The 15,717-nt window shown below is 37.8% G+C and overlaps 1 protein-coding gene across 1 annotated transcript in view; it reads right to left on the bottom strand.

The window, feature by feature from the left end:
• Positions 1–234: 234 nt before the first annotated feature.
• Positions 235–15,717, bottom strand: part of LOC108556450 (titin-like) — a 42,909-nt gene continuing 27,426 nt past the window's right edge. The window contains exons 6-14 of the mRNA XM_017912583.1: positions 13,262–13,564; positions 6,697–6,954; positions 4,273–6,630; positions 3,291–3,937; positions 3,135–3,170; positions 2,659–3,031; positions 2,189–2,596; positions 1,674–1,735; positions 235–1,339 (exon numbers count right to left, since the gene is read on the bottom strand). Coding sequence (XP_017768072.1) covers positions 1,108–1,339; positions 1,674–1,735; positions 2,189–2,596; positions 2,659–3,031; positions 3,135–3,170; positions 3,291–3,937; positions 4,273–6,630; positions 6,697–6,954; positions 13,262–13,564 — 4,677 coding nt within the window. The 3' untranslated portion in view covers positions 235–1,107. The remainder of the gene's footprint in view (positions 1,340–1,673; positions 1,736–2,188; positions 2,597–2,658; positions 3,032–3,134; positions 3,171–3,290; positions 3,938–4,272; positions 6,631–6,696; positions 6,955–13,261; positions 13,565–15,717) is intronic.

The following is a 15,717-nucleotide window of genomic DNA, read 5'->3' as shown; positions in this document are numbered from 1 at the left end:
ATAATAATAATAAAGGACCAAAAATAAAATAATAATAATAATCATAAAAAATATATGTGAGAAATAAAAGTGTATATAATAATGATAATAATAATAATAATAACGATAAGAAATAATAAACTTAAAGAAATCATCAGTGTTAGTTATAGCACCGTAATAAACGAAATAAAAAAAAACTCGAAGCGGGGGATGTCCGTTTTCTTTTTTTGCGGAAGCGTCGTGTTCCATTTCCGGTTTCTGGTTTCCGGACGTGCGGACGGTGGAGAGTCCGTGCGCGCGTCGGAAGTGGGTTTGTTTTTGGAGAGAGATAGTTTTGGTCAAGACTGCGTGGAGAGTTCGCAGCCTACCGTTGGGGAGGGGTGTTTGGAAACCGGAAGCGGAACTGAAACGGGAAATACGTCGTCGGGTTCTATCGTGTTCCACTCCGATCGAGCCCCGAAATTGAACGAATTTTCCCGCATTCTTCCTCACAACCATCTTATCATTATTATCAATACATTTAAAAAAAATAATAACAATATAAAATATATATAATTTGAAAAATACAAGGGAAAAAAACGCGGCTGTGCGTCTCACATGTACTTCCTTTCTTCCATCATCTTCATCATCATTTACATTACAGATTCCCCCAATATACAGATAAATATATATATATATATATATTCGAACGCGTCGCAACGCGTTACGCAATTAGTTAAGTCCATCAGCAGATCGTTCCGAGTTATACAAAATATTATACGTCCTACCAAAAAAAAAATCTCATTTATAATAAATATTTATATAGTAGTATACAAAATAACGACTCGCGTCAGTCAATCATCAAGGAGGAGGTTTGCATCATCTTTTACAGTGCTTTTGTTTTAAGTTCGATACGTTTCTTGCGAAAAAATAATAAGGAACGCAAAAGACGCGATGCGTTCCGAACTTATACAAAAAGAATCAATACGAGTAGTTTATATAAACGTAATAGTAACCTAAGTAGTAGTAATAGTATAAATATGTTTTTCTTTGCTTCGATATATAAATATGAAAGGATTTGATTTATATAAAATTGGAATGAAGAGAATTGCTTTTGCCGTTTCTTTCGCTCTCAGATGACGAAAGTCTCTAGAGGGGCGGCGGCGGGCCGTTGTACCTGTACGAAGGCTGCATATTGTTGGTGAAGCTGTTCAGAAGCGAGCAACTGTAATCGTCTTCGCTGAACGGCACAAGGGATGCCGCCCCGAGGAGCAGCAGCATCAGAGCCTGGATGGGAAGCGAGGCTCGAACGACTCTACCCAAAAACCGATAGCCTTTCCTCAGCACCGTCGTGTTTATCTCTCGGTCATCTGATGACCCGCTACAAAGAAAAGAAAAACGAAATATTACAGTTAAATAATAAAAGACGAAGCCTTTCACGGTACGCGATATTCGCCAATTTACTTGTCTCCGTAATCTGAACTTTTGGCGTAGTTTCCATGACTACTGCCATAACGGTCAATATATTTCTACTGATAAACAAATGAGTAATCTCCGTGACTACCAAAGCCTATTTCGTGAGTAGTTTCTTGGTGAGTATCGCGTAGTGAGAAAGCGTATCTAGGTCTATTTCAAGTGAGTTTACTATTATGTAAGTATCTAAAGGGTGGATCGTACAGGGGAGGAGGAAAAAATAATAATAAAAATATATTTACGTGTTGGCATCGTTGTCGGGTGCATTGGAAGGACCTGGTGCGGCGCTGGGTTGGTCCAGAAGCTGTCCAAACGCAAACAAAGGGTGAAATTGTGCATTCGTTTCAAAATAATTTTTGTAAAAAGGTAATTACTCTAAATAATAATAGTAAAATAACAATAGCTTACATACTATGTTTTATGTTTTTACAATAAATCGTTATATAAAAAATGGGAGTAATAAATATGAAATACACTCCAACCTTAGGAGAGCGAGAGAGTTTTATAGATTGATAGATTTATTCGATATCTCTCCTAAAGTTGGATTAACAAAATTATCGGCGATAATTTCATTTTTCCGTAGTATTTACATTAAAAGAGATGGTTCTACTAAACAACGCTAAGAGGTTTTATACTAAGGCACAAATATCTTAATCTACGATATACATAATAAATAAGATGTTCTCCGCTGTTTTCGCTTGTCGTCTACTAATTTTAAGTTTACTTACAAAATACAGCATCGATTTGTTAAACTTACGTCATAACTAAGGTTATGCAGCGGGGCGGCGCCAACGGCCGAAGCGGTGGTCTGCATGAGCTCGTTCGGATCTTTGCCAAGCACAGCGCCAAGCTTCAGGATGTAAATACTTGTTAGGCGGATCAGAGATTGAAGCTTTAATCTGAGCTCCGTGAGACGGGCGCATATCGTGGAGGAACCCTCCGGTGCCCCGTCCCTACGAAGAAGCTGATTCGCAGCCTCCTGCAGACTCATAACGCGCGGCTCGCATCGTTCCAGCTCGGCCCTCAGCTCAGTGAACTTAATGTACTTGTTGTTGATGGTGTCCATGTCCACCGTGAGATCGACTGGCTCCGAGACGCGGATCTTCTGCTCCGTCTTCTCTAGCCACGAGCATAGCTCGGTCACGATGTTGTGGAATTGACGATTCTAATAAAACAATTATATTGAAAATAGAAAAAAGAATCACAGGAAATTGATTGAAAACTTACATCCATCAGAGCCCTTTGCAGCTGCGTCTCCCAGGTGGTCGCATTCTTGCAGACCAGATCCCATCTCTTGTTGTCGGCTTCCAGACGGGCTCGAAGCTTGACCGCTCTGCTCGTATCCTCTGTGTGATCGGCGAGATGCGTCCCGACGATGTTCAGAGACCGCACAATGCTCTTGTGACTGTCCAGATCCAGCAGGAATTCCCTGTGATCCTGAATCACATCTTCGAGTTGTTCAATGTTCGATGGCGGTGTCTTCTGTCCCTTCTGCGTGCCTTCGGCCACCTGGAGCCACTGCTCCAATCTCCACAGATCATTCTCCAACTGAGCCCAGTTGCGCTTCGTGCACAGAGGACACAAAAGTCTTCCGGCCTCGCTGCAATTACAAAAACAAAATTTACCAATTAATTACGTAATTCACAAATACAAATGGGGTCAAGTTAATTAACAAAAGTAGTAGTAGTAGCAATAAAACTTACTGTTCACACAAAAAGTTATAAGCGTCAAAGGAAGACCTGCAGATCGAAGAGAAACAAAGAAAACCAAAAATTAGTAAGACCAAACACCAAGTTTGTTGTTAATATGTGTCTACATTAAGCCATAACCGCGCATAAAACTATTATCAAACACTGTACCTTAATTCGCGTATTTTCAGTTCTTTCGCTTTGGCGGCTTTGAGCAATTTATCGAATTTATCGCTTAGTTGCTGCACCTCCTCAGCTTTGGCCTCTTCCGGCGTCGCGTTGCATTCCTTCACCAGTGTATCGCACAGATGTCTGATCAGCTCCACCAACGATTGGCAAGTTGCTGATTGCTTGGCTATTTTCTTTCCGGTGGTGTGCAATTCTGGAGATCCCTGCTCAGGGATGTCGCTTCCGACCATCGCCTCCAGCTTCTCGATGTTCGATGCGCACTCGTTCAAACCGGAGATCAGTTCCATGAGGTACGCATCCTTGGCGCTGATCGAGGTCATCCTCTGCAGTCTCCCGGGCAATGTGTTCACCTGAACAGCAGAGTCCCGTTCAAACGGCAACGTATCCACCTGCACGCTCTCATCCACTTCGCGTCGCAGGCGATCGCTTTGCTGCTTCACCTGATCGGCGAGATCGCTCTTAAGCATCGTTATCCTTCCCTGGATGTCCTTCCACAACAGCTGATATTCGTCAATCATTTCTTGTACTTTCGCGATGTCCCCTTTCTGGCTCCTCTGCATGATGAGCAGGCCCAGTCTGTCAGCATCCTCTAACGTCTTGCTGTGCGACGCCAATTCCGATTCGATGTTCTGCAATAATAGGTTTCGCAAATACAGATTTGTTTATCATTACAATTAGTAAATTTGCGTAATGGAAAATTGTCAAATTATTTAAAACTATCGCAAACCAAATTACATGTTAATTGACAAATTCATTCAATTTTAAATTGAGAAAGTTTAACTTAAATTTAATTTAATCGTCAACCGCGGTTTACTGAACGTTCAACCAAAGACTATTAATTCTTGGAATTTGAAGTCATGTAAACATGCACCGCGGTTTTATTTATGTTTACGTTTCGAGGGGAAAAATGTGTATTTTTGGACTGTTGTTGTTTTGTTGTGCCTGTCTTGGATATGCATCTTACCTGTAGTTGAGTGAGCCGTTGGTCGGGCGTTTGATTTGGATCAATGTCCAAATGTTGGAACTTCGTGAGATGCGCGTCCACCTTGTTTAGACCTATGACGGCGTTTTCGTGGACAGCGACGAATTCTTGATAGAATGAAATCTCCTTCTGCAGACGGCCCATCAGGTCGTCGCATTGCGAGCGGAGTGCACTCCACCGTTCCAGAATAGTTCTAACTTTGCTCGTGTGCCGTTGGATATTTTTAGGCTCCAGATTGTTCGCCTTGGCTAATTTCGAATACGTCTCTCCGAGACGCTTGAAGCTCCCCCCGTTGTTGGCGCGCACCTCTGCACTCAGTTTCTCCAACTTGCCCATGCGGTCCTTCACTTGATCCATCGTCAGCTTGTCGAGCGGCCTATCTAGTTCCTTCATTTTCTTCTCCTGCTGCAACAACCAGTGCTCCTGCTCTTCACTAAGCACCAGCACCTCCTGCAGCAACTGCCAGATGTACTGAATGTTCCGCTTGCGATCTGCGGATTGACCGCAGACGTTCTTCCACCGCTTCTCCAGATTCTGGATTGCCGTGGTGATGTTGTCGGTCGTGAAATGCGCTTTCCACACGTCAGCATCGCTTAGAAGCAGTTCGCACAGGTTGAGCACATCCCCGATATCGCCGCTCTCCTTTTCGATAGCTTTCTTCAGCTTATCGTGCTCCTGTAGTTTAAAGTCGATCGCATTTCTTGTGGTGTCTTCGAAGGTTATGGCCATAGCCAAATCCTTTTCCATCTGAGTCAACCACGCTCGGATCTCTTCGATCCGCAGCTCGAGCTGCGACATGGTCTGTATCATCTCGTGTATCTTGCTAGCTCGGGATGCTCCAAGAGCCTTCAACCTTTCCCATGCAGTCTGCACTTCTTCTGTTCTCACCTTGATGTTCTGCTTGGCGACAACATCGCTGTATTCATCGCCGCAAGCTGCCACCAGCTCGTTACCGGTGGTAACGAGCCAGTTGTATTCGCGCTCCTTCAGCGATAATTCCGCTTGCAGTTCAGTTTCTAGCTTGTGCAGTATCTCGGATGGATCCTTTTCAGGACCGTAGCTTTCCGTTTCCTGATCGATGCGTTTCTCCAGCTCGCTGGTCCACGTGATGAACCGGCTCTGTCGCGTCTCGAACATTGATCGAAGTCCGAGCTTCTCCTCAAGTTGGTGGATGAGCACCGAAAGTTGATGATCTAAATCGCTCTGCTGGTGCCACAGTAACCACATTCTTTGATTGATGGTCTTCATATCCACCGGACTGATGCATTCCTTGAGCTGTTCTTTGGTCACATCCAATTCTTCAAGATCCTTAGTCAAATTGTTCAATCTGCCCCTGGTCCGCTGCAAGTTCTCCAATCTGTTGTTCACGCCGAAACTGGAGTTCGGCACCTCCTGCGTGATCACGTCCAAAATGCCATCGAAAGCCTTCTGCACTTTGGCAACGTTACCGTCGTACGACTGGTAGTTATTGGTGATGCGTTCGAGGAATTGCTTCCACGTTTCCAGACCGGCCTGCAGATTGGAGATTCTCTGGTTGATGGCCACGTGCTCCATACGGATGGAGGTGGCAAGGGCATCGTCGCAGAACTCCAGTAAGACATTTTGCTGCTTCTGGAGATCGTCCGATTGCTTCTGGCCTTGCGGCACCTTTCCGATCAATCCCTGGATGCGTGCGAGCACTTTGGGAATTCGTCGGACGTGGATGTATTTCAGCTGGAGTCGTTCTCGCTCCTTCTCCATGTCCTTCAGCCAGGCGAGTATGCTACTCTGATCGTACCTGTAACGCTTCCAAGCGGCCAGACGCGTCTCCACCTCGGCATGCCGATCGATGATGCGCGCCAAAGTCTCGTTGTGCAGATTCGTTAACGAATTGAACTGTTCCATTACGCTGACCTCCACCAAATCTCCGGCAAGTTTGCTCTCCCGCTTGTCCAACGGCCTGAGAACATTCTGCTGGGTGGTAAGGAGATTCTGGTGGACTTGGCACAATTGTTGGTGCTCGGAGAGACTGTGGAAATCGCCGGGTATGGAGCCGGAGAGGAACTGCTGTACGTGCACCAGGTATTCCTGCCATAATTTCAAGGCGGCCGCGCCGTCCTCGTCCTTGACAAGGCGCGTGCTAAGACGATGGTACTGCTGGAACGTTTCCCTGAACACCTGCTGCCATAGCTCGAGGATTTCGATGACCGATGTTTCGTTACGCGTCACCTGGTAAGCCCGAAGCGACTTATCCTTGATGCTCTGGATTTGTCCCTCGGTGTTGCTGAGGGCGAGCAGCTGTTCGCGCAGCGACTTCAGCTTCGTTTCGCTATCATCTTCATCGTCGATGGAGCTCAAGTTCTGCAAAATAATATGATCGATTTAGTTGCAAATTGAAATTCATCAAATCGTCTTCAGATTATTCACCTTTTGAACTGAATCCAGATAGGCTCTGGTGGAGGTGAGCTCCTTCTTCGCCTCAGCCTTGGTCTGCGCCCGGGCTTCGGCGACATCGGCGAGGACTGTCAGGGACTCCCTGACATCCTGCAACCTCTGTCCGAGGGCTTCGACCTCTCCACCGAGGAGTGCGTTTCCGTCCAGACCGACGGCTGCGGCGATGCCGGACACCAACTGCTTCAATTCGGCCAAACGGGCCGTGTGGGCCGACAGCGTCTCTTCGCACACCTGAGAACAAAATAGAATTTAGTATTTGAGAGGTAGCACATTTATTATACTCGCACTACCACCCAAAACGAACGGAAGAGAGAAAATCAAAATACACCCTTTCAACACCCACCCATTAACCTTGAATATTAACGGCCCGTTTCAATTAGATTTGATTGGAATCCGCGGCGGGCCAAAATTGAAATCGAACTTTGGCCAAGACACGCAACGCATTACAGATATTATTACTATAGCGAAAAGCGTTTGGCGCTAAACAGCAGCAATCGCAGACCGGAAATTACGAAAATGCCATAAATAATAAAATACATATAAAAAATAATTTTACAATTTAAAATACAAAACCATCTCGATTTTGTTAAATTTAAATATTTCATATTTCACTGACGCATAGTGTAGACGTGGCAAATTGGTTTTAGAACAATTTACAATATATCAAAGCATTATTATTTTTATTTAAGACAAAAATCATATACAATATTTGAATAAATGCAGTCCAGATTCATCATTACACTTATTAATCAACTTTTGACTACGCAAATGCAATAAGTTTTTCTGAGTTATAAACATACATCAATTTAAAAAGAAGCAAACAAGCGTAAACGATGAAATACTCGAGTATTTTATTTGACACAAAAAGCAAAAATAATTCCGGAAATTATGAAATTGCCAAAAAAAAGTATCATATATATCATATCACATCATAATTGTGATTGGAACACGCCGCTTGTTTTGTGCGGTTTTCGATGGTAATCGCAAATTTGGGCCAAACTATTTCTGTGTGAAATTAAAGTTGTGGAAGGGCGCGCGCGCCCCCCCTATCAAACAAACACGAAAAAAAAGGAAGATCGAAAGAAAAATCGCCCGCATTTGGAGCGATATCGCGCCGCTTGAGCTGCCGTCGCGTGCTCCATCAGAATAACAACAAAATTATTATTGGTGCGAAAGTGCAATTAGCGTGAACAAAAACAACAACTCTTTTTTATTTTTTTTCTTTCTTTCAAGGGGATGAAAAACGAAAGCGCGTTGCCAATAATAATAATATCTGATCATAATGATGATGATGATGATGTTTATGGTTACCTTGAGTTCTTCGGGGGTGCACATGTTGTTTTATTTGAAATGTAGGTGTCACGAGGATGTGGGTCGCATCACACAGGAATGATTATTCTCTTTCGTGTATTATATTTTCGAAAGGAACCGACGTTTCCTAATCGACTTCCGAGTTATTTTTATAAAATTTCGCACAACCGATCTCTATTCCTCTTCTATTTTTACCAGTTACACGCGACGGCATTCTCCGGCATTAAGCAACGCGACAAAACGATTGGTTTTCTCGTCTGCAGCTGCGAGGGTGGACACCCCAGAACCGCCCTTGCTGTTGCATATCGATCGAATCAGTGGAGATGCGGGATGGGATGCTGCGTAGTGAACATCCACACTTCATCATTCCGCACGCACTGAATTGAAGTTGTTATTTCTTTTTTTTCTTTCAGAATCAACCCACGTGGTTCGCTTCATAACGAGTAAACAAATCGGTAGATTCAATTAGACGCGTCGACGACGCACTTACAGCTTATTTACATAGCCTCCACACCGAAACATGTACATGTTGTCGAGTCGAGCAATTCAAAATAACGCCACGAATTATATTATAATTTTTTTTTTATCACTTAATGACAACAATTCCCATTCATAATTGGGTTGAATAAACGCAGCTCGGACACGACACATTTTTGCACGTACCTTCAAATTATTATTTACCTTATGATCGGTGTTCATTACATTTGCATTACGTTCGGAATTTTAAAATCCAAGCCAAACCAAAATCGCTTACTAATGTTGTTTTATATATGTATATAACTTATAAATGTTTAATCAACTGCTTGTTTTTCCACGTACTTTAATTTTAAATTTAAAAAAAAAAACGAACGATTCTCATTTACTGATGATCTCAGCGAAAACACTTTCCATTTTACTGTCATCAGTTGGAATAATTAAATTTAAAACAAAAACAACAACATAATCATTTGTAATGGAAAAATATTGTCCATAATAAAATTTAACATGTAGTACAGTTGGACAAATATCTAAGAGACGTGTGAACAAAACATGACAATATTAAGCGTCAAATTGTGACAGTTGATTTAAATAATTGGAAATGAATGTTATTATTATTATTTAGAAACTAAATAATTTTAAAATAAAAGTAGGGATTTTTGTGAAAATACTTAAATTTCAAAAACATCATAATCATTTGTGATTTAAAAAATATTTTGTAAGCATTCATAAAAAAAACAACGTATTGTTTCAAATATATGGACAAATTTCAGATTTGACAAGCAATATAAGTTTGACAGATATTTATGACACGTGTAGTGTGGACACAATATGACAATATATGTGTCAAATTTTGACAGTTATTTTTAATCAGCAATTATCATTAATTATTGGAATTATTAGCGAATTGTATTATTGTTAAAAAAAACAATGCAAGTTTACTATTGTTATTTGAACAACTAAATAATGTCAAAATGAAACTTAGGTTAACAGTTTTACAACCGTGTTTACAGATTTTACTAACAACAACAACTCTAATCCATTTTTAACGAGCGTAAGTCTAACGATATTTACCGAAGTCGCGACATATTTGATACGCAAATAAACGGTTACGAAAGTGAACTAAAATTATCACGCATCCGCATGAAACGGATGCTGTGCAAATCAACAAACATATAGAGAGACAAAAAAAAAGAAGAAAAATATCAAGAGGAAAGCTTTTGCCATTTCTCTTTCATGGAAGTGGATGTTATACAGAAGAAATGAGGAATCTTTACGAAGATTGACTGATTCGGATTAATATTTACACTCGTATAAATAGCTCTTGAACTCTTGGTATGAGAGAAAACACGGCCGGTCTTTCTGTAGCTCCAGCACATTCCTTGGAAACCAAGCAGATATTCATATTTCCATATTCATCGCAGCAATATGATCACTGTATTTAGTAGGAAATACGCGAGATAAATCTAGATGTAATGGCAATAATTATACAATTGGAGTTTCAAAAATTATTAACAAAAAACAGTTTTGATCTAGTCAACAAATTAATCTTAATTGTCATTACTGAATCAATTAATTATTTAGACAAAATAAGTCTTATCTATGGTAAACAACGTAATGAAAAACATATTTCTCATACCTTAGGATTAATAACGTAATTGGAAAATTTCGTTTTGCAACGTAATCTTGTGATGTTCGAACTGTACACATCACGAATGTTCTGAGCGCGCAGATTCCTCCTCATCTTATTTTGTTTAACCTGCACCATTTTCACTTATTTATTTACGTATATCAAAATATTAAACTATTTTGTACTTCGAGAGTTGCAACAAACTCAGCCCAAGATATCCCAAAGGTAACTAAATAACAAATTTCAGAAAAGTGCTTATCTGAAACCTGAAAACTTAGAACCGTCGCTTTTTCGTGTTTGGTGGTGGGGATAAACTCGCAAAAACCTTACCCAATAAAAACATTTGGAAAAAAAAATGGATTTCAAAAATCCACGCCAAGAAATTGCAAAGTTAGAATGTAAACACAATATTGTTCTTTTTGCTTTTTAAATTGTGATCTGTTACTCTGGTTCAATTGTGATAAAATTTATTTATATATTTAAGAGCTTATACAAAACGTGTTAAGTTAAAACTTCAACTGAATTAATCCACTTAAAGAAGGTAAAACAAATTACAAATTTTTTATAAAATTTGTTCTTAAATTTGATTATTAAGAATATTTAATCGAAGTTTTACTAAAATAATGTATTTTTAAGTGCTTTTTCAAGTTAAGACAACGTTTTACAAAAAAATAATTTACGTAATTGAACTTTATGATGATTGTTTACCTTCAGAAGATTTATCGGCGTACGTTTATAGAGAGGAGCAAAAGAGAGTGTGTGAGAATGACGGATCTATGGGAAAAAGTCGTGAATATTTCAGACGTGAAACGCATCATTAGGTAAATGGCAAAAACAGACTTCCCACGGGATATTTAGTAAGAATTAGAAGAAGAACGTCTTTCAATGGAAGTTATCTAGTGGTACATACACACTGCCTTCGAAATACAAAATATCTTAAGAAGTGTCATACGTCATTTACAGCTTTAGTAGTTTTAGTATCACCATTGTCATCTGAATCTGTCAGTTGTCAACATATTAAGAAAATCTTTGCTTTTCGTACACAGTGAGGACGCACCACTATATAAAAATAAGAAACAGAAACTGTATTCAAATCTTAGATGAGAGAATTGAAACGTTTCTTTTATCTGTTTGTTTATAACGGCTAATTACGGAACGAACCGCGGACTCTATTTATAACAGTGATAAAATAAACGGAGGGTCACAAAACGAGGGACCCTGACGATCTGCAGAATCAATAATGCTGCAAAAACAATCGAGAAATACAAGTATCGTCGGGTGTTAATTTCTCGCTGTTTATAATTCAACAACAACTCGTCAATTGAAAACATATATATTACCTTCATGAAAGGAAAAATAACAATCCAATATTCATGCAGAAAATATTAACAATTTTTTGTTGTTGTTGTAAATAATTGAATCACCGGAAATAAGGTGATGATATCATTATCACTAAAAGAAAGTATAATTATATACATGTGAATAAATGAATGATTCTGGTAATACATTAACATAACTTCCTTATGTTAAATGTTTGTATTTTTAGTTAAATTTATCAATAATCAAAGAAATTAGCACATTTAAATTAGTAAATAAATGTGAAATATGTGAAAGAAAAGTGAAAAATTTCATACATTGTTAATAAAAACAACAAGAAATTAACTGTGTTTTCAAATCAAACTGATTGTAAATAGATGGAAAAAAAAAATGTAGGACATAGCTTGGATATTTCGAAACCTACTTCATATTTATTTATACCAAAGTTTGGTTTATCTCCAAACAAGTAGCCTTAAATAGACGTTTCATAACATTCCATTCCAATCGACTTTGAAGTATTTTCAGTCCAGAAATAGTATTATTACACCTATTATAAAAATGTATCATTTTGTTTTACCAAAAATAAATATACCATTCACAATTATAATTCCATTTTGTCATATTTTACTAATGAAAATCATAATATTCAAAATATTATTGAAATTATTAAATTTTTAAAGTTTTAAAATTTAGTGAAGTTCTAACTGATTTTTGCTCTAAGCAATGAATTACCATAGAAAAACAATAAATAAATAAATAACTTTCATTTCAGATTAACTAACATAAAAAACGCTAAAAATGAATGAATGAAAGTAAAAAGGAATTTCTATATTAATCATGAGAAATCTTCGAACACATTTAGAAATAAATTAGAGTCAAAGTTTGTAATTTTTGTATGATTCTAACGTCACACGTGAATGATCATAGAGAATACAATGAAACGTGTGAAGAACGTATGTATGTAATTATTGTTCGCAACAGAATTAAATTTCTTTAATTTTCCTTTGTCTTTTAAATTGCAGATTATTAAGTACCAACATAAATTTACTTTCCTCTTTGTTTTCAAATTTACTTTCAATAAAATATTTAATTACATAAAAATGTAATAATATTGTTTGTATTAAATATATAGAGTAATTAAATTTGTAATCCTCTAGACGCGTTGCTTAACTTTTGGAAGCAATAAACTATTATGTGCCGTATTTTAATAATAATTGAATATATCTATTACATAGACTTGACATATTGAATTTCAAGTGTTCATGTCATTTACGATAAAAAAAAGTTATCATTTGCAGTAAACATTCATTATCTCTATCATCATAGTTAATAAGAGTTAGGTCAAAATAGACCTATTACATACATGACAGATTTTGTACCAAAAAAAATACTAATTTCATTATGTCATCTTTGATATTAGAGATAACTCAAATTTCACTATGTATGTAATGTAACAATAATGATCTATTTTTAATTATGAATTAAATAAATATATTACTGCTAATGCATTGAAACTATTGACTTTGATTGGATATGTAAACTTCCTTCCTGTCCGGCATCGCACGATTTTAGTAAAGCAATTAGGTTTCACTTACAATGTTTCGTTTCCCATAAAAAGTACAGGAAATTAGCGGTATTCGGTATTTTCGTTAACAGTAAAGATTAAAAAAAAGTACTAACAATGTTTCTGACTCGTAAAACTGCGGTAATTACGATTCGTGCATGGCTCGGAAGTAATTAAGCGTGTATACAATAAAAATAAGAGCGATGAGAATCTTCTAAAAATGTTTGCACGCATCTTACCTTAACAGTTTTGATTGCCTCGTCCGGCTCCAAATCAGCTACGGTTTCGATGCAGTTGTCAAGCCATTCCCTCACCAGATCACTCGTCTCCCTGTACTGCTTCCAGAGATCCGCCGCGTGCTGGTACTTCGTGCACAGCTCCCTCAGGTTGCTGCAGGTATCCTCCCAGGCGATGACGGCCTCCGAAACGGCTGCTTCCACTCTCGCAGAAACCTCCGCGGTGCAGCTATCGGATAGAGGTCGAGCGGCGGATCGCAGTTCAGCAATCAAACTTTCGCGGCTCACCAAATCACCGGAAACACTCTTTAAAACAGGAAACAGGAAATATGAACAACAACAAAAATACAATATATTATTATTTTGTTTTATAAACTCCGCACAACAAACACAGAACGATGATGCAATTTATATCCTTCTTATCAGCGGCGTTTCATTATTTAAAATAGAGAATCAACAAAATGCGAACACGTCGCAACAATCTTTAATTTGTACAGGCCAAATCTAAATCCGCGTATCTACCTAGAATCTAGATAACTTTCCCGGGTGAAATCTTTATATACCGAACACACGGCAGCACGACTTGAGCTCTGAACTATGGAGCGTCTACTTCGCTACTAAGGTCTCCTCCTCGGACGGCGAAAACCTCGCCGTAGCGTTTGTTATCACAACATCCAGGAGGGAGAGTAGCGGGCATGGATGGGTCCGTGTGTTTGAATAAGAAAATCGCTCGCGAGAGCTTTGAAATTGATTTATTATTGGGATTTCGCTGCGCTATCGTTAGATAACGTACAGACACTTTATCGCGCGCTCGAATCACCGGAATGGATAACGATAGAACGCTCGAAAATCTGTGCTCTTGACCCATGTGAGAATATTTGCTTTGACCCCAGTTGAGGAATCACAAACAGTCAGCGCATTATTTCTAATGTACGTTCCATAAACACCGTACAAATATTCGTACGAACGTACAATTATGTCAGTAGAATCAACTATTCGACTTCCGCTCAATCCGTTTTCAAAAACTAGTTAAGGACAAAAAATAACAATCCGACTAAATTTAAATTGAAATAAAATGTATCTTCGCATGAAAATTAAGTACGTTAGTGCGAACGATGAAATCGCAAATAAACATTTTATATTTATTTATTTTTATACATTAACTGATTACTAATTAAATTTACCAATCAACAGAAATTATAATTAATACGATGATGACTGATACTTTTGCAAAAACCGCGATCCTTGAAGAGTTAGTTTATTTCATTTTTTTTCTCTCTATTTCTGTTGTTGCGGTTCACACATAGCTGGTTTTTGAGCGCCGTTTCAAGGAAACGGGCGCTTCTCGATCATAAATATTTATTATGATGTGCAGATGTTAATTCAATCGAAAACTTTATGTAAGAAAACGTGTATTTTCTTTTTCGAGTTTCCCAAGAGATAAAGCTCACATGCGATTTCATATGTTTGTTGTTTGATTATGCAAATCACACACTGCATTTAGTTTATTTGTAAAATGTATTTGCATGTGTGTATAAGTATGAATCATCATTGCATCTGTTTTTAAACTAAACGAAACTTTTTATTGCAAAATAGGAATAATTGAATTATGAATTAAAAAAAAACTAAATTAAATTAGAAATATTTAAATAATTAAAATAAAATAAGTATGTTTTCTATTTCTTTCTAATAATCTAACCTTTAATATAATGAAATGTTATTATTATATTATGGTCATCCATGTAACCACAAGAGCAGGAAACGATATCATAAAGAATTTTAAAAAAATGTAGTCGAAACTGCATTATTATATTAAATTATATATGAAACGCGTGCGCTTATTTAGATTTATTTACGTATTTTTTTTTTCAAACATTTATTGTGATTCCACGCGATTTTCTCCTCAAGGACTTCTCATCATAGTTGTTAAGTTTCCTGCTTTCCAACGTTGCATCGATTTACAAAAAAAAATATAGAAATAACAAAGAGAAATTGCAAATTTTGAATATTCATGCATAATCAAACTACCAAAACTCGTTTGCAGACGTTCATAACGTCATTCAAAATGGCCTTTGATTTTTATGTCTGACGTTATAACCGATTTTTATTATTTAAATAAATATTTTTAATGTGTTCGCTATAACCGAGTTTTATGTTATTTCAAGTGTGCATTCATTTATTTACTTTTAATGACATAACTGATTACATGTAGTTTCGTAAAAGTCAATTTATGAGTCATGTCTATATATTTTTTTTGTTATTGGTTGATTTGAAAATTATTTAGTTATTTCCATTATTGTTCGTATGTAAATATTTCTCTTTTGGCAAAGACTTTGGAGATTGGCCAAGTGCGGACGTTTCGCAGATAAAGATGTAAATTGAATACTGGCGAAAAGAAAACGAAATTTGCAAATATGAATAATCAATTTTTATATATCAATAATTTACGGATAATATTT

Source organism: Nicrophorus vespilloides, unplaced genomic scaffold, assembly GCF_001412225.1.
Source record: "Nicrophorus vespilloides isolate i.1.1-1 unplaced genomic scaffold, Nicve_v1.0, whole genome shotgun sequence".
Classification (NCBI taxonomy): Eukaryota; Metazoa; Arthropoda; class Insecta; order Coleoptera; family Silphidae; genus Nicrophorus; species Nicrophorus vespilloides.
This window is presented reverse-complemented; position numbering and strand designations above follow the sequence as displayed.